The 20630-nt window shown below is 42.8% G+C and overlaps 1 protein-coding gene across 1 annotated transcript; it reads left to right on the top strand.

Moving 5' to 3' along the window:
- The first annotated feature begins 488 nt into the window (after positions 1-488).
- LOC311130304 (very long chain fatty acid elongase 1-like) lies at positions 489-20385 on the top strand. The gene is made up of 8 exons (XM_084163035.1): positions 489-609; positions 15212-15311; positions 15452-15642; positions 16021-16101; positions 16288-16344; positions 17010-17115; positions 17560-17696; positions 19558-20385. The coding sequence occupies exons 2-8, from the start codon at positions 15251-15253 to the stop codon at positions 19882-19884; spliced, it is 960 nt and encodes a 319-aa protein (XP_084019161.1). The 5' UTR covers positions 489-609; positions 15212-15250; the 3' UTR covers positions 19885-20385.
- The last annotated feature ends 245 nt before the right edge of the window (positions 20386-20630 follow it).

The raw sequence follows: 20630 nt of genomic DNA, 5'->3' as shown, positions 1-20630 counted from the left end.
CACAGGAGGATGCCATATTCTGCTGTGTTTACCTCTGTGAGAGGAATGGGGGAGGGAGCGAGGAGGGGGATGGGGCAACTCCTGTCAGACCAGGGCACCTTTTTTGCTATTTGGGGTTTTTCACACCGCCGGTTGAAATAGAAGGCCAGCTCCCTCTTGCTTTTACTTTCTCACTCGTCCGGCTTGCACTCTCACTGACACATATACACTGCTCCCTCCCTCTCTCTCTCTCTCTCTCTCTCCCTTGCACTCCCTCTCTCTATGTCTCGCTCTCTTTTCTGAACTCGTTATTCATCCACTGTGTTTGTGTGACAGGGAGGGTGGGGACTTGGAGGGCAGCAGTACCAGTCACACTTTGTCAGTTTGCTCTCTCTCTAACTCCTCTCCCTCCTCTATCTCTTTAACTCACTCCCTCTCCCTCCTCTCTCTCTCTCGTTGTCCCTCCCTCTCTCTCCAAATCTCTCCCTCGACTGCTGTCCTGGCCCTTCTCTTCATCAGGACAGGGAGAGCTAGCTAGCTGTTCTCTGCGGCGAACAGGACTTGGCATCCACACTGGCATCCATTAGCCCACTCTGAGGAGAACAGGAAGTAAACCACAGCAACGACGAGGTAAGTCCGCCCAATTAGCACAAGATGGAGTACCCAGGAAACTAACTCTAACCCCTCTCTACCTTTCTCTCATTTTGGCCCACTTGTTGAGCCAATGGTTTCTACCGGTCGGGTTTGTGTCCCTAAGTTGGTTTTAGGTATTGTATCACCTCAGGGAATGGCTCTGTTCTGTGTCTTAACCAGCTGGGGTAAACACAGAGAGACGCTGTTTGGACGTTGTGTGTGTGTGAGTGTGAGTGTGTGTGTGTGTGGAGGTAGAAAACCTGGTGTGTGTGTACAGTAGGTAGAGCAGCCCTGCAGACACTCCTGTTAAACAGATGCTGCACTGTGTGTTTGTTCTAATGGGCTCCTCCTTGACTCCCTCTCCCTGTGGACGTTTTTCTCCCTCTCCTCCGTCTCTCCTCTGCGTTTTCAATGTCAATAGTGAAGTCACAGAGAATAGCGACAGGCCAAGGTTTCGAGATGGCTTATCATCACATGATAGGTCGTGGTTGATAGCTTCGAGGAAATATCTCCTCCATCAATTCTGGAGCAGGGAGGGATGAGGTGATCTGACAGTCGCTGCCCTCCTGGTTTATGACTGTTCTCTGCAGCCCTGTAGAGTTTAGTGTTTGAGGACCAGAATACCAAAAAGGGGTAAATCAATTGGCTACATTTGTCTATTTGTTTACAGTAAGGTTAGCTAGGCATATATGGTGTTTCTTTCATGGAATTGAGGTAGTGTAGCACATGGACTTTGTGACCCTCTGGTCAAGGTGATTTGATTTCCATAGGGGGGCAAGTTTGTTTCACTCAACCTCCTATGTGGATATATATACATTTAAAAAATGTGTAATTAAAAACAATAAGTGTTCAATAAATTGTATTTGTGGAGTGCCTTTGTTACAACTATGAAACAGAAAGCATTGGTGTTGGAACCCGGTATAAGCTTATTTTTATAACAACAAAATACAAATAAAAAACCCAACCACCAATGTGCACGGTCAGCAAGATGCATGGTCAAAAGATGAAAACATCAGTAGCCTAAACATCATTACAAGTGCCAAGTGTGCTTGATAATAGTGAAAATCATCACAAAAACAATCAGGTATTATGAACATAAGTGTTGATATGACAGCAGTCAAAAAGTCAATTATCAGTTGGAGCATGTACATGTCACATAGCCTAAACAACGAAAGCTGTTGAGTGCATTGCTGATTTGATTTATTGCTTGATATGTAGGGCCTGCTCCCTCAGTGATGACATTTTGTGCTGATAATAGCCCGTAGAATTCTCACCGGCTTGTTCTATTCCAAACCGTGCCGTCCTTTCTACACTCGCACCGCTTCATTTGGTGGTGGCGTGGGCACCTGCTCAGTGCGCACAGTTTTGGCTTTTTTGCGCTTAGGCCTCAGAGGTGTAGGTTCAGGTTGAGCTTCAGAATCAGACGAATACTCATCAGCTATGTCATAATGATTTATTTCTTCCCCACCATCAGAGTCATTTTCATTCAGATGTTGTAGCAATGCTAACGAGTGCATCCTTTCATCTTGGTCTTCTTGCCATTGTAAATTACGTACGCTCTCTTGTGTACTCCAAGTAGGCCAGAGTAGACTGATAGAGCACATAACATTTTGAGATTATAATTAGAATAGATCAATACATTAGAATGGCCCGCCCTGTTCTTCATTCACAATTGGTGATCACATAATTATGCATCATTCGCTTCCCTTCGTTCATCAACTCATCAATTCTTCCCCATCATACTTGAGCCTACTTAATTATTTAATCTCTTATTATATGTGTGAAATTAGTTTCGCTATAGTTTCGGTTTCCTTTCGAGGTAATTATCGGGGTGATTTTCAACTGGGCACGGCCTCTTCAACTATTGGGAGAAGAAGGGGCAACGGGAAAACCATATAAAAAATGACATGCCCTCCTAAAACAGTTTATAACACCAGTTCTGTTTGTGATATTAAGATTAGAACAATGACAGTGTGTGTTATAGATTTATTTAGGAAAGTCAAGGACAGAGGAGGGCATGATTTAAAAATTGGCAGAGTTATACATTTTTTAAATTAATGAGCATTACAAATGACTGCTTTAGCTGTTCTATTGTGGGTTTTATAGTAACGACATGCAACTTAACTGTAAAAATGTATTAGCCTATCTTTCGATGTGGCATGATCTGATTGTAAAAAACAAATAACTTAAAAAAGTAGATTACCTTCGCATGTTAGTCCAAAATAGCATCCAATCGACTAAAACAGCACCCTTCTGTCTTACAATATGTAGCCCCATGTATCTGATGTGGTCTGGCAAAAAAGAGAATGTCATGCCATACTCTTTTAGTCCAGACAGCATCAGATACATGGACTACACATACTGAGACAGAGAGGCGCTGTTTCGCTTGCTTGGATGCTTTATCTGACAATGATGGGTCTTTCTGTCGGCGAGCGTCTTGGTCAAATAAATTATAAATATTTCAATATTTTATTTGGATGGGCAAGGAGGTACCGTAGGGCGGGCCAGGTATGTTAAGGCACGCCCATAACTCCGGCCCTGCCACCTTGTGATCCACCACTGTCTGCTGGGGGAACGACTATTGCTGACTTAGCAGTCACAACACAATGAGGAAATTCTCCTGGAAGTCTTTACAGTAACATTCAGCAAGCTTTGTTACATTGTCAGTAGGGAGTCTTGAGTGGCGTTTCAAAGCTAAAGTGTTTGTAGTGAGCTCATGTGATTGGTATGTCTTGAAGCATTTGGTAGAGATGGCCAGATTGAAGTGATGATGCTGTCAGATAAAAACTGGTCATCCTTACTGCCCCTGACCAGGCAGACTCACTAAACACATGCTTCGTTTGTAAATGATGTCTGAGTGTTGGAGCATGCCCCTGGCTATCTGTAAATTAAAAAACAAGAAAATAATGCCGTCTGGTTTGCTTAATATAAGGAATTTTAAATGATTTATACTTTTGCTTTTATTTTTATACATAAGTATATTTGAGCAATTACATTTACTTTTGATACTTAAGTATATTTAAAACCATATACTTTTAGACTTTCACTCAAGTAATATTTTACTGGGTGACTTTCACTTTTACTTGAGTATTTTTCTGTTAAGGTATCTTTACTTTTACTCAAGTATGACAATTGGGTACTTTTTCCACCACTGATAAGAGGCAATCCCTAATTTTGATTAAGACATTAATGAGCGAGCTAGGACAGACGTAGTCAATATAACTGTTTGTTCAGCACTTTTGAAATGTACAGCGACAGAATTCAGAACGTGGGCCGTTTTTACAGTATTCTCCCTGTACACAAAGTCAGAACCGTAGGATAAATAAAGGGGGCATATAAAGCAGACAATGAAAGCCCTTACAAAATTCAATGATTACATTTATCTAAAACAGGCTACAGGCTACATGTGCACCACCAGGTCAGAACAGTAGGCGAAATTAAGAGCAGGAAAAGGGACCAAATTATTAGGGTGAGGCACGTGGGCTACTAACAGATTACTACACAACACACATTTAGTATTACTTTCTTAGCTACAGTATACATACAGTATCTCACAAAAGTGAGTACACCCCTCACATTTTTGTAAATATTTGAGTATATCTTTTCATGTGACAACACTGAAGAAATGACATTTTGCTACAATGTAAAGTAGTGAGTGTACAGCTTGTATAACAGTCTCAATTAGCTGTCCCCTCAAAATAACTCAACATACAGCCATTAATGTCTAAACCGCTGGCAACAACAGTGAGTACACCCCTAAGTGAAAATGTCCAAATTGGGCCCAATTAGCCATTTTCCCTCCCCAGTGTCATGTGACTCGTTAGTGTTACAAGGTCTCAGGTGTGAATGGGGAGCAGGTGTGTTAAATTTGGTGTCATCACTCTCACACTCCCTCATACTGGTCACTGGAAGTTCAACATGGCACCTCATGGCAAAGAACTGAAAAGCAACAGCGGTTTAACAGGACAGGTTCCACTCAGAACAGGCCTCGCCATGGTCGACCAAAGAAGTTGAGTGCACGTGCTCAGCGTCATATCCAGAGGTTGTCTTTGGGAAATAGACGTATGAGTGCTGCCAGCATTGCTGCAGAGGTTGAAGGGGTGTGGGGTCAGCCTGTCAGTGCTCAGACCATACGCCGCACACTGCATCAAATTGGTCTGCATGGCTGTCGTCCCAGAAGGAAGCCTCTTCTAAAGATGATGCACAAGAAAGCCCGCAAACAGTTTGCTGAAGACAAGCAGACTAAGGACATTGATTACTGGAACCATGTCCTGTGGTCTGATGAGACCAAGATAAACTTATTTGGTTCAGATGGTGTCAAGCGTGTGTGGCGGCAACCAGGTTAGGAGTACAAAGACAAGTGTGTCTTGCCTACAGTCAAGCATGGTGGTGGGAGTGTCATGGTCTGGGGCTGCATGAGTGCTGCCGGCACTGGGGAGCTACAGTTCATTGAGGGAACCATGAATGCCAACATGTACTGTGAGATACTGAAGCAGAGCATGATCCCCTCCCTTCGGGGACTGGGCCGCATGGCAGTATTCCAACATGATAACGACCCCAAACACACCTCCAAGACGACCACTGCCTTGCTAAAGAAGCTGAGGGTAAAGGTGATGGACTGGCCAAGCATGTCTCCAGACCTAAACCCTATTGAGCATCTGTGGGGCATCCTCAAACGGAAGCTGGTGGAGTGCAAGGTCTCTAACATCCACCAGCTCCGTGATGTCGTCATGGAGGAGTGGAAGAGGACTCCAGTGGCAACCTGTGAAGCTCTGGTGAACTCCATGCCCAAGAGGGTTAAGGCAGTGCTGGAAAATGATGGTGGCCACACAAAATATTTACACTTTGGGCCCAATTTGGTCATTTTCACTTAGGGGTGTACTCACTTTTGTTGCCAGCTGTTTAGACATTAATGGCTGTGTGTTGTGTTATTTTGAGGGGACAGCAAATTTACACTGTTATACAAGCTTTACACTCACTACTTTACATTGTAGCAAAGTGTCATTTCTTCAGTGTTGTCACATGAAAAGATATACTCAAATATTTACAAAAATGTGAGGGGTGTACTCACTTTTGTGAGATACTGTATCTCCCTGGCATATTACATAATTTATGCAGCAGCATACAATACATTTTTGAACTCACCTTGTTGTGCTGTGCTCACTTGAACAGGAAGGTGGCGCGGTGGTCCTTCGTGGACAAATTTTGTCATCAAAGTCTGGTATTCTCTGGATTTATGGTGCTTTCAAGACAACTGGGAACTCTGAAAAAAACAAGGTCGAATCATGATGACGTCAGTGATCTTCAGGTCGGAGGCCCGAGTTCCCAACTTGCAATTCCGAGTTGGATGACCGTTCAAAACGTATTTTCCCAGTCAAACCTTGTTTTTTCCCGAGTTCCCAGTTGTCTTGAATTTACTGAAGTCAGATTACTCAGTTCTGAGTTTACAGTTGTTTTGAGCGCAGCAGAAATCATGCTGGATTGACAGCATGGCCAATGTTGAATGTTTATCCTCTTAAGCTTGGAAAAGTGACCCTTAAACCCAGTCTAGGAACCACAAACCCACTCCACTGAATAGCAGGCTAGTGATTGCTTTGCAATGCTTGCAGTTAGCCACTAATTCCTTCCAAACCACTCATTGTTGAATTTGCGATTTTCAACTTGTTGTGTAATGTTTATGTCCAATGGCTGATGAGCATCGATAGGTTTTATCTATAATTTCTCTTCATTATTTCTCTTCATATGACAAGGATTAAAAAGCATTTGCCAGTAGATTGTCGACTTGATTCATGATGATGACTGCTAGCTTGCTAGCTAAGATTTTGACAGTATGATGTTGACATGATCAGTCCAATCAAAGCTACTGTAGATATAACGTGATTTGACGTCATTTTATCTGTGGCCAATGACCTTGAGCCTTCTTGGATGGGCACTTCTATTGTAACTCTATGGCAGCACCCAAGGGGCTTGAATTTTGGACCTCTACCCTTAGATATGGCGACGATGTAGTGTCCCCATGAGTGACAGAACATTGAGCCAATCACGGCGCAACAAGAGAACATTACCCAATCACGGCGCAACTAGAGAACATTACCAACCCCTACGCTCTGTATTTTCCGCTGGCTGCCCGACCACCACAGAAAGCACTGAGCTAGGCTGAAACACCTGCATTTTGGAGCTGCCTGACTCAAGAAAGCAAAAAGAGACCATGTTTGTATGCGGCTTTATTAACTCAATGCTTCTCTTTTTTTTACATTGTTTGCAAACTGATATGTGGCACGTATTAATGTCAAAATAACATTAAAAACAGGTAACCCCCTGTTTTTTTATAGCTAAAAAGGTATTTTCCCAGTCAGACCTCGTTTTTTCCCGAGTTCCCAGTTGTCTTGAACTCACTGAAGTCAGATTTCTCAGTTCTGAGTTTACAGTTGTTTTGAGCGCAGCAGAAATCATGCTGGATTGACAGCATGGCCAATGTTGAATGTTTATCCTCTTAAGCTTGGAAAAGAGACCCTTAAACCCAGACTTGGAACCGCAAACCCACTCCACTGAATAGCAGGCTAGTGATTGCTTTGCGATGCTTGCAGTTAGCCACTAATTCCTTCCAAACCACTCATTGTTGAATTTGTGATTTTCATCTTGTTGTGTAATGTTTATGTCCAATGGCTGATGAGCACCGATACGTTTTCTCTATAATTTCTCTTCATTATTTCTCTTCATATGACAAGGATTAAAAAGCATTTGCCAGTAGATTGTCGACTTGATTCATGATGATGACTGCTAGCTAAGATTTTGACATGATCAGTCCAATCAAAGCTACTGTAGATATAGTGTGATTTGACGTCATTTTATCTGTGGCCAATGACCTTGAGCCTTCTTGGATGGGCACTTCTAATGTAACTCTATGGCAGCACCCAAGGGGCTTGAATTTTGGAGCTCTACCTTTAGATATGGCGACGATGTAATTAATTAATTAGTCATTTAGCAGACGCTCTTATCCAGAGCGACTTACAGGAGCAATTAGGGTTAAGTGTCTTGCTCAAGGGCACATCGACAGATTTTTCACCTAGTCGGCTCGGGAATTAGAACCAGCGACCTTTCGGTTACTGGCACAACGCTCTTAACCACTAAGCTACCTGCCACCCAAGATGTAATGTCCCCATGAGTGACAGAACATTGAGCCAATCACGGTGCAACTAGAGAACATTACCCAATCACGGCGCAACTAGAGAACATTACCAACCCCTACGCTCTGTATTTTCCACTGGCTGCCCGACCGCCACAGAAAGCACTGAGCTAGGCTGAAACACCTGCATTTTGAAGCTGCCTTACTCAAGAAAGCAAAAAGAGACCATGTTTGTATGCAGCTTTATTAACTCAATGTTTTATTTTTATTTGTTTTACATTGTTTGCAAAATGACATGTGGCGCATATTAATGTCAAAATAACATTAAAAGGTGGGGCTTAAAACAGGTGGGGCTCTGCCCCACCTGCCCTGAATGACGGATCGCCACTGGTCCTTGAAGGTATCCAGGTGAACAAAATGTGCAGGTGCCATCGGCCACTAGATTGGATCTCGCATACAGGGCATTCCTTTGCCTCTTCGATGGGTGCATTTGCTATGCCTTGTGGCTACAGTTAGTGGTACTCCTCACCTTTACCAGATTTCAAGAGAAGTACAGATAACCTAATGCCAGTTACCTTTGCATACAGTTTTGTTTGCAGTTTAGATGATTAGGCCATTCCTTTTATAGAAAGCTCTGTTGGTCTGAAAATGGCTGGCTGCTAACTTCAAGTTCGTTCCTACAGGGCACAGATGTCAGTTCAACGTCTAGTTTTGATTTACATTTGGTTGAGTTGTCAACTAACGTGAATGCAATGTGAAATAAACAAAAAATGTCACCATGTCATTGGATTTAGGTTAAAAGTTGGGTGAAAAAAAGACAATTCCCTTACGTCGATTACTTTTTTCATATCCAATCAGTTTTCCATGTTGATTCAACGTCATCACATGGATTTCTTTAGTTGAAATGACGTGGAAACTAAGTTGATTCAACCAGTTTTTGCCCAGTGGGTTATCACTGTCAAATGAAAAGAACAAGACACTGGATTTTCCTTATGAAAGAGTATAGATGCTGAAACAGATTAAAGGGAATGGCTTGCTATTCAACACCATTTAGAATAGTGCATACCTAAGCTAGTTCCCTTAACCTAGTGTTGACAAACTTTTGTTTGTCTTAGGTTCAATTTAAGTAGGTCACAGGTTGTCATTTACACCACTTAAATAAATCATGTTGGTTAAAGTTTCAAATGGTGTGAAAGTGCATGAAATAGTAACTGTTGACATGTACACACAAAAAACGTTTGCGTGTTTGCCACCCTCAACAAAGCACTTACCTTAAGTTGTCCCCTTGAAAACCAGTGTTGTTTGACATTCTTTTATTTTTTATTTGTTTATTTATTTATTTTAATTTTTTTGGGGGGTAGATCAGCTTAATATTGAAGATAGATTGTAACTTCCATCAATGTAATTGTCTGCATCATTTCCAATTCCCCATGTTTTTTATATACACTGCTCAAAAAAATAAAGGGAACACTTAAACAACACAATGTAACTCCAAGTCAATCACACTTCTGTGAAATCAAACTGTCCACTTAGGAAGCAACACTGATTGACAATAAATTTCACATGCTGTTGTGCAAATGGAATAGACAACAGGTGGAAATTATAGGCAATTAGCAAGACACCCCCAATAAAGGAGTGGTTCTGCAGGTGGTGACTACAGACCACTTCTCAGTTCCTATGCTTCCTGGTTGATGTTTTGGTCACTTTTGAATGCTGGCGGTGCTTTCACTCTAGTGGTAGCATGAAACACAGTCTACAACCCACACAAGTGGCTCAGGTAGTGCAGCTCATCCAGGATGGCACATCAATGCGAGCTGTGGCAAGAAGGTTTGCTGTGTCTGTCAGCGTAGTGTCCAGAGCATGGAGGCGCTACCAGGAGACAGGCCAGTACATCAGGAGACGTGGAGGAGGCCGTAGGAGGGCAACAACCCAGCAGCAGGACCGCTACCTCCGCCTTTGTGCAAGGAGGAGCAGGAGGAGCACTGCCAGAGTCCTGCAAAATGACCTCCAGCAGGCCACAAATGTGCATGTGTCTGCTCAAACGGTCAGAAACAGACTCCATGAGGGTGGTATGAGGGCCCGACGTCCACAGGTGGGGGTTGTGCTTACAGCCCAACACCGTGCAGGACGTTTGGCATTTGCCAGAGAACACCAAGATTGGCAAATTCGCCACTGGCGCCCTGTGCTCTTCACAGATGAAAGCAGGTTCACACTGAGCACATGTGACAGACGTGACAGAGTCTGGAGACGCCGTGGAGAACGTTCTGCTGCCTGCAACATCCTCCAGCATGACCGGTTTGGCTGTGGGTCAGTCATGGTGTGGGGTGGCATTTCTTTGGGGGGCCTCCATGTGCTCGCCAGAGGTAGCCTGACTGCCATTAGGTACCGAGATGAGATCCTCAGACCCCTTGTGAGACCATATGCTGGTGCGGTTGGCCCTGGGTTCCTCCTAATGCAAGACAATGCTAGACCTCATGTGGCTGGAGTGTGTCAGCAGTTCCTGCAAGAGGAAGGCATTGATGCTATGGACTGGCCCGCCCGTTCCCCAGACCTGAATCCAATTGAGCACATCTGGGACATCATGTCTCGCTCCATCCACCAACGCCACGTTGCACCACAGACTGTCCAGGAGTTGGCGGATGCTTTAGTCCAGGTCTGGGAGGAGATCCCTCAGGAGACCATCCGCCACCTCATCAGGAGCATGCCCAGGCATTGTAGGGAGGTCATACAGGCACGTGGAGGCCACACACACACTACTGAGCCTCATTTTGACTTGTTTTAAGGACATTACATCAAAGTTGGATCAGCCTGTAGTATGGTGTTCCACTTTAATTTTGAGTGTGACTCCAAATCTGGAGTAATAATTTCAAGATAAAAATGTGTGTCGTCTATAGCAGAGGTCATCCATGTGGCCAATTAAGGTCAGGATCACAAAACATTGAGGTGAGAGGAATATTTGTATTTTTCATTGGTGAAAGTAAATATTCATATGCTTGTTATTTCTTTAATAAATAGTTGTATGATGGGAGTATACATAAACAATTACTTTTATTGAAAGGAGGAAAGGGAAAGCTTTATTTCAAGCCTAATTGTGAGTTCCTAGGTCAAGCCATGGTAACTAGCATCTTAATTAGCATTGATGTCAGGGTTGCTTGTCCCAATCTGACAATCATCCCCATTGTAACAATGTACCCAGTAAGCTAAATGACAATGAAACGTTGTCTATGTGTCACAAGTGTGGACAGCACAGTACAGCACAGTTTAATTCAGTAGAGTACAGTACAGTAGAGCAAAGTAGAGTACAGTATATTAGAGTAAAGTACAGTTGAATTCAGTATAGTAGAGTACAGTACATTAGAGTACTGTACAGTGCAGTTGAGTTTAATTAAGTATACAATACAGTCGGCAGGGGTGGCGAGGGGGTCCCGCCCAAAAAATTATTAAGACATTTTTTTAAGGAATTCAGTCCAGCTTTAAACTTTCTCTTTAAAGTTGTAATAGTAGAATGCACAAGGTGAAATTTCGAAATTGGGTAGTGCATCATCAGTTCCTCTTGTCATGTTAGTCATTGCATACATTAGAGAGCTATTTTTAACTTGTCAATTTTTTAAAACATTTTAGTCATTTAGCAGACGCTCTTATCCAGAGCGACTTACAGTTAGTGAGTGCATACATTATTATTTTTTTATTTTTCATACTGGCCCCCCGTGGGAATCGAACCCACCAACTGAGCTACATCCCTGCCGGCCATTCCCTCCCATACCCTGGACGACGCTGGGCCAATTGTGCGCCGCCCCATGGGTCTCCCGGTCGCGGCCGGCTACGACAGAGTCTGAAATGTACAGATCAACTTGCCAATGTTAGCTAATGTTTTATATTTAGTTTTTTTAGCCCTTATACATTTAATTTTCGAGTCACTCAAATATGACATGAATACACATTAGACATGGCAAAATGTATAGAATTGCAAGAAAATTTGCGTAAAAACAGCTCAATTTTCTTTGCACCCCATGACAGAATGTGTAGAATTGCAGGAAATAAGATTCAAACCTGAAAAATTATCTCCACCAACAAGAGAGGTGTGAACAGTTTGTGTCATGAACAGTGCTTGTGCCCATAGAAATAGACGTGGCGCGTGCACGCGCTTGCAGGGGGCCCCAATGCTGGAAGGGGGGCCCCAAGTGAAAAGGTTTGGGAACCCCTGCTCCACCCTACTGTGCTATACTCTACTCTACTGCACTGAACCATACTCTACAGTACTTTACTGTACTGTATCCTACTGTGCTCTACTGTACTGAACTAAACTCTACTTTACTGTGCCCTACTGTACTCTACTCTACTGTACTGAATACACTCTACTTTTCTTTTCTTTACTGTTCTGTACTCTGCTGTGCTCTACTGTATACTGTGCTGTCCAAACTTGTGAAACATAGGATGTCTATGATTGGTTCAGACCTGCTTGTCAAAACTCTGAGTCATGAAACTCCATCTGAAAGTCAGCAACATTCACACACTCACACTCACATGCACACACGCACACACACACACACACACACACACACACAAACCTGTTCATGTTTGAAAAACCATTCCTTGTTTTCAACAACAACTAACATATTAACACAAATGTTTACAGCTTTACTTTTTTACTTTATCAAAGTATTTCATTTTCATCCAAATATCAGATGGTTACTGTTTGTTTTATTAAGTACTTCTAGTTTGGTAGATGATAAAAGTTGCAGGTCGTTGAGTTCAGTCAAATTCTCCTGATAAACCTGAGGTAAAAGTGTCAGTCTGTGGAACAACTGTCTTCAGTCCAATTATCCTTATAAACCTTGAGGTAAAACCGTCAAACCTGTGTTATGCTGTTTGTTTCCAGAGGTAACGTGTCTTTAAATAAGCCTGTTTGATCTCCCTTCTTCAGTCAGTGTAGTTATGTCTGCACCTTGATCTCTTGAGTCCGGTTTAGAACAAATTTAAACATCAAAGACTGTTGCCTTTGCCTTCTCTCTCTCATGGTCGGGGTCATTTTGGGAGAGCAGAGAGGGAGAGTTTTTCCATTGTTCTGTGTTTTGGCCTGGTTCCTGTACTTGGCAGTCCCAAACTGAGGCGAGGGCTGCCTCTGTGCTGTGGGATGGAGATGCTTATCTGTCCACTGTAGCCCCTCCCCTCTTCTGTCAGGCCATGTCTGCCGAGCGGCCGGGACAGGGCCAAGGTATGCTGGGATGTGGGGGGCAGAATGTGGAAAGCTGGGTCAGTGATGACAACCCGTTTGGGTCAGTGATAGTTGTTCAGAACCAGAGCACTCTGCTGCTGAACAAGGACCATCAACTGCACACATTTCCTTTCTCATTCTCTCATGTCAGGAAACCAAATAAAATACCAGCTGTAAAGTGATGCCATAGTAGTGCTATGCTATGACGTTCTATTGTATTTGATGTGTTTGGGAGTAACAAGGGTTGATGGTTTTGACAAATACAAAATTAATAATTTGATGCAGGTAGCCCTGTTATGTTTAATACCATGACTGATGTTTGGGTAATGACACTGTAATGACATTGTAAAGTCAGTACATTAAGGTATTGCTATAGCATAGCATATACAGTGCATTTAGAAAGTATTCAGACCCCTTGACTTTTTTCCACATTTTGTTACATTACAGCCTTTTTCTAAAATGGATTAAACTGTTTTTCCCCCTCATCAATCTACACACAATACCCTATAATGACGAAGCAAAAACAGGTTTTTAGAATTTTTTGCAAATGTATTTAAAATAAAAAACGGAAATATTACATTTACATAAGTATTCAGACCCTTTACTCAGTACTTTGTTGAAGCACCTTTGGCAGCGATTACAGCCTCGAGTCTTCTTGGGTATGACGCTACAAGCTTGGCACATCTGTATTTGGGGAGTTTCGTTGTCCTGTTGGAAGGTGAACCTTTGCTCCAGTCTGAGGTCCTGAGCGCTCTGGAGCAGGTTATCATCAAGGATCTCTCTGTACTTTTCTCCATTCATCTTTCCCTCAATCCTGACTAGTCTCCCTGTCCCTGCCGCTGAAAAACATCCCCATAGCATGATGCTGCCACCAGCATGCTTCACCGTAGGGATGGTGCCAGGTTTCCGCCAGACGTGACGCTTGCCATTCAGGCCAAAGAGTTCAAACTTGGTTTCACAGAGAATCTTGTTTCTCATGGTCTGAGAGTACTTCAGGTGCCTTTTGGCAAACTCCAAGCGGGCTGTCATGTGCCTTTTACTGAGGAGTGTCTTCCGTCTGGCCACTCTACCATAAAGGCCTGATTGGTGGAGTGCTGCAGAGATGGTTGTCCTTCTGGAAGGTTCTCCCATCTCCACAGAGGAACTCTGGAGCTCTGTCAGAGTGACCATCGGGTTCTTGGTCACCTCCCTGACCAAGGCCCTTCTCCCCCGATTACTCAGGTTGGCCGAGCAACCAGCTCTAGGAAGAGTCTTGGTGTTTCCAAACTTCTTCCATTTAAGAATGATGGAGGCCACTGTGTTCTTGGGGGACCTTCAATGCTGCAGAAATGTGTTGGTACCCTTCCCCAGATATGTTCCTCGACACAATCCTGTCTCGGAGCTCTACGGACAATTCCTTCGACCTCATGGCTTGGTTTTTGCTCTGACATGCACTGTCAACTGTGGGACCTTATATAGACAGGTGTGTGCCTTTCCAAATCATGTCCAATCAATATAATTTACCACAGGTGGACTCCAATGAAGTTGTAGAAACATCTCAAGGATGATCAATGGAAACAGGATGCACCTGTGCTCAATTTCAAGTCTCATAGCAAAGGGTCTGAATACTTATGTAAATAAGGTATTTCTGTTTTTATTTTGAATAAATGTGTCACTTTGTCATTATGGCGTATTGTATGTAGATTGATGAGGACACTTTTTTTATTTAATCCATTTTAGAATAAGGCTGTAATGTAACAAAATATGGAAAAGGTAAATGGGTCTGAATACTTTCCGAATGCACTGTAAGTCAGTACGTAAGGGTATTGCAGTAGCATATTACACTTACCTCTATATACGGTATATTGTAATTGCTGAGTGTAGTAGTGTCACGTTCGTTTACTGAAGATACGGACCAAGGCGCAGCGTGATAAGCGTACATTTTATTTAGTACTTAACTCACAACAAAACAACAAACAAACGATACGTGAAGTCCTAGGTTACACAACACAAACCTAAACGGAACAAGATCCCACACCGACTAGTGCCAAACAGGCTGCCTAAGTATGGTCCCCAATCAGAGACAACGAGTTACAGCTGCCTCTGATTGGGAACCACCCTGGCCAACATAGATCCACACGATCTAGAAAACACAACATAGAAAATACAACATAGAAACTCCACACCCTGGCTCAACATTTAAGAGTCCCCAGAGCCAGGGCGTGACAAGTAGCTAGTATTAAAATGACATCATGACTAATCAATTTGCTCTTCCACAGGTGATTGGGTAGTGATACCACAGGGGGAAGCTAGTCAAAATGCTCCAGGACATTGGTGCTAGAACCATGGAGGTCTACGAGTTCCTCTTGAAGGGAACAGGTGAGGGATTTATTTTTCTACATAGTTAATTACCTTACTATACCTCTGCTTTGTGTACTTTGAAAGCTGTACATGACTTATTGGTCATAGACCTGTTCTGTAGTGTATTTTCACAACTCTGAGAATGTTTTATTTCTCAGACCCGCGATTGTGGGGCTACCCACTCATGCAGAGTCCGGTGAACATGACGGCCATCTTGCTGACCTACATCTTCTTCGTGCTGGTCGCTGGGCCTCGCTTCATGGCCAACAGGAAGCCCTTTCAGCTCAAGGAGGCCATGATCACCTACAACTTTACCATGGTGGCGATGTCAACCTTTATTGTCTATGAGGTGAGACACTGTGAAGCAAAGCTCTTGTTTCTCAAAGATCAGGGTTCTTGATTGGTTCTTTTGAGAGGCATCTCTACAGAACTTGGAGCCAGTCATTCCCTGGCAGTATATTGGGTGTTTGGTATGTGGCAGCTCTATCTAAATGGGTCATTCGCCTCCTTGGCCAGAGTGTGTTGGATAATTGGAACACTAGCTAAATTACTATTGCCTAGATAGACGGGAGGCACAGAGGTAAATAAGATTTGAGATTTACATGAAGATGACCGATATACTCCCATATAGTCAATAACAGTGTGGGTCCTTTCCAATCTACCAATCTAGTTTGACTACCGGTAGCTACAGCATGTCTAAACTGATTTTGTCCTCTTGTATTCTTAGTTCTTGATGTCTGGCTGGGCCACAACATACACATGGAGATGTGACGCAATTGATTACTCGGACAGCCCCCAAGGCCTTAGAGTAAGTGTTGAATCTTCGCTTCACACATGGTTTCCCCGTAATGGTCATGAGATGCATCTTCTTTGAAAGAAAGTATGCATGAAAAGGTCAACATTCTTATATATTCCTACTGATCCACTGTGTCAATACTATCTTTAGACTGTTTTGTCCAAATTCTCACCTTTTCATGTTTTGTTCCCTTACTAGATGGTTCGAGTGGCCTGGTTGTTCTTGTTCTCCAAATTCATTGAGCTCTTGGACACGGTAAGACTTCAGATTATTTCTTTTAGATTTGGATTTCCCCAGTCTCTCCCTGTAGTGGCTTCCTTACCAATTGACCATAGCCACTGCCCAAGTCTGAAGCGGGGTTGTTTCGGACGCATACAGTCCACATTCGAAGTTTCCAAACGGCAAAAACATTCAATGGGATCCAGGGATATGGTGCAACACAAAAAAGGTTTATTCTTCTTATATCTAACAAAAAATGATTTTCCAATCAACTTAAAGCATAGATTACTTGACATGAAAAATACATGTATATAAACAGGCCATATTGTGTATGTATGGTCAAAAGAATATACCACTCCCACATCTAGCTAGGACTCCCCTCCCCCCGAAGGCCCAACTTCCTGCCTCTATCCTATCACTAACACACTTACCACAGTACAATGAATGGGCAAGAGGGGGAGCTAAAAACTAAGTTACACTAATAACAAAGGAATATATCTCAATCAGGTAAATATAAATCAGAAAGGTACGTACCTAATATTTCATCATATACATTCATATGTGATATATTTCCACACACGTACATGGAGCTCTGTATGTTCTGTCTTTTATACAAATATGTCTCAATCATCTCTAACACTCCCTCTGTTCACGTTGAGGTGATCATCGCTGAATTTGACGTGTTTCTCTCTTTGGGTCAGGTGTTCTTCGTTCTGAGGAAGAAACACGGCCAGATCACATTCCTGCACGTCTTCCACCACTCCTTCATGCCCTGGACCTGGTGGTGGGGCGTCAGCTTCGCTCCCGGTCAGTCCACACTACTGCCTGGCCTGCTACCAGTCAGCTGGAATACTAGTTCAACTTTTGACATTTCAAAATAGAAAACATTTATCGTCATGTTACCGACCGGTATTGTAATACTGGGTGTGTGAAATGGTGGGAAGACAATTCCACTTGCAGTAGACAAACAATTGGGAGAAAATTGAGCTTTTCAATTAAAGTGTAGTAGTCCAAAAGTCCATGCCTTCTAAAATTGTGTTTGTGTTACCCGTGATTACATGCTTACCCCAGAAGGAATCCTGAAACTACATAAATGACTGTCATGTATTAGCTGTTAATATAGACCAGAAACAGCTCATCACCCATTCAATCATTAATTTAAAGAAACTCTTAGAAGACAAGTATGTTGTTGGTGGATCCAGTGGAATGTGGGCAGGGTTGGTTTGATGTGTTCTGTGTGTTTTACCCCAGGGGGAATGGGCTCTTTCCATGCCATGGTGAATTCCATCGTCCACATCATCATGTACTCCTACTACGGCCTGTCTGTGGCTGGACCACGATTCCAGAAGTTCCTCTGGTGGAAGAAGTACATGACCGCCATCCAGCTGGTACAGTGTCTTGCGAAAGTATTCACACCCCTTGGCATTTTTCCTATTTTGTTGCCTTACAACCTGGAATTAAAAAATGTTGGGGGTTTGTATCATTTGATTTACACAACATGCCTACCACTTTGAAGATGCAAAATAAGACACAAAAAAATGTCAATACTTTGCAGAGCCACCTTTTGCAGCAATTACAGCTGCAAGTCTCTTGGGGTATGTCTCTATAAGCTTGGCACATCTAGCCACTGGGATTTGTACCCATTCTTCAAGGCAAAACTGCTCCAGCTCCTTCAAGTTGGATGGGTTCCGCTGGTGTACTGCAATCTTTAAGTCATACCACAGATTCTCAGTTGGATTGAGGTCTGGGCTTTGACTAGGCCATTCCAAGACATTTCAATGTTTCCCCTTAAACCACTCAAGTGTTGCTTTAGCAGTATGCTTAGGGTCATTGTCCTGCTGGAAGGTGAACCTCTGTCCCAGTGTCAAATCTCTGGAAGACTGAAACAGGTTTCCCTCAAGAATTTCCCTGTATTTAGCGCCATCCATCATTCCTTCAATTCTGACCAGTTTCCCAGTCCCTGCCGATGAAAAACATCTCCACAGGATGATGCTGCCACCACCATGCTTCACTGTGGGGATGGTGTTCTCGGGGTGATGAGAGTTGTTGGGCTTGTACCAGACATAGCGTTTTCCTTGATGGCCAAAAAGCTCAATTTTAGTCTCATCTGACCAGAGTACCTTCTTCCATATATTTGTGGAGTCTCCCATATACCTTTTGGCGAACACCAAACGTGTTTGCTTATTTTTTTCTTTAAGCAATGGCTTTTTTTCTGGCCACTCTTCCGTAAAGCCCAGCTCTGTGGAGTGTACGGCTTAATGTGGTCCTATGGACAGATACTCCAATCTCCGCTGTGGAGCTTTGCAGCTCCTTCAGGGTTATCTTTGGTCTCTTTGTTGCCTCTCTGATTAATGCCCTCCTTGCCTGGTCTGTGAGTTTTGGTGGGCAGCCCTCTCTTGGCAGGTTTGTTGTGGTGCCATGTTCTTTCCATTTTTTAATAATGGATTTAATGATGCTCCGTGGAACGTTCAAAGTTTCAGATATTTTTTTTATAACCAAACCCTGATCTGTACTTCTCCACAACTTTGTCCCTGACCTGTTTGGAGAGCTCCTTGGTCTTCATGGTGCCGCTTGCTTGGTGGTGCCCCTTGCTTAGTGGTGTTGCAGACTCCGGGGCCTTTCAGAACAGGTGTATATATACTGAGATCAAGTGACAGATCATGTGACACTTAGATTGCACACAGGTGGACTTTATTTAACTAATTATGTGACTTCTGAAGGTAATTGGTTGCACTAGATCTTATTTAGGGTATTCATAGCAAAGGGGGTGAATACATACTGTATGCACACATCACTTTTCCGTTATTTATTTTTTAGAATTTTTTGAAACAAGTTAATTTTTCATTTCACTTCACCAATTTGGACTATTTTGTGTATGTCCATTACATGAAATCCAAATAAAAATCAATTTACATTACAGGTTGTAATGCAACAAAATAGGAAAAACGCCAAGGGGGATGAATACTTTTGCAAGGCACTGTATGTTTTTGTTAGTTTGAATGGATGTATATGGCTTTGTCATTTCCTGTATGGATTTGTACTATGAGTAGTTAGCTTTTGCCAGGTCTTCGTGGCCATTTAGTTTTTAGTTGTTTCTCTAAAAGGCTACCTTTACTAGATTTTTTGGACTGTTGTAGATGCAGAATACTAAAGTAGTAAATACCATTGTTGATCAGTGCAAGCACTGTGTCATTTCAGAACATCCATCCCCATATTGTTCCTCATCATTCCACCAACTCTATCCAACAGGTTCAGTTTGTGATGGTGTCACTTCACGCCACCCAGTATTACTTCATGAAGAGCTGTGACTACCAGGTCCCCCTGTTCATCCACCTCATCTGGATGTACGGCACCTTCTTCTTTGTGCTTTTCTCCAACTTCTGGTACCAGGCTTACGTAAAGGGCAAGAGGTTGCCCAAGCAGGATACCAATCCCAGCCTCAACGACAAGGCCAACGGGACCACCTTGGTCGCCAATGGCAAGTACCATGAGAACAGTACCAGCAATGGCACCAGCAACAGTTCCAGTCACCACAAAAATGGCAGTGCCCATGCAGGAAAAATGAAGAAGTCCTAGGATCTTCGGAAAATAACACCCAAGACGCATGAATATGAGATCCCGCACAAACTACAATGGATTCCAAATAATGTTTTGGTTATATTTATTTTCTGATCGTTAAGTTTTATTCCGCACAACAACCTGGGGAAATTATGTGGTCAATGATTTCCTCAGTTGGGGTCCCACATTAACAGTTTTTTTCTTTAAAATGGGAAACTAACTATGGAACACAATGTATGAAGAGAAGACATGTTATTATGACCTAATGTTATCTTCACTGATGTTGCCAACGAAGACTACGAAGGTTACATACTGTACGTACATGTGCGCACAAACACCTGTCGCCACCCGATCATGTCCCTCTGACCCCCTGTAGACAGATGACACTGTACAATTTCTATCATCAAATTTGAACACACCTTTGTAAATAGTTTTACCGTCAAAAACAACTAATGAAATTGGTATGCTGTTGGTATGCTGTTAAATTAAATACCAATAAATTACATTTTATGTAACTGGTCTTACCTGTGGAAATGTTAATGACAATTTGAACCTTCGTTGAATACAGTAGCTTTTAAATAGTCCCAAAGGTTGAAAGCGTTCAAAAAACCTTTTGCACACAAGTTAAGTTGACACATTTCAGTCTGCATTAAAAACGCATTATGGCTATGAAAGCTGTAAAGCCTTCCCTGAAGCTCAATGACTGACAATGACCAAGTACTTAGAATAATGGTTAACCAATGGCCTCATCTCTATAGTGGGTC

This window comes from Coregonus lavaretus (assembly GCF_964263955.1).
Source record: "Coregonus lavaretus genome assembly, chromosome: 6".
NCBI lineage: Eukaryota > Metazoa > Chordata > Actinopteri > Salmoniformes > Salmonidae > Coregonus > Coregonus lavaretus.
This window is presented reverse-complemented; position numbering and strand designations above follow the sequence as displayed.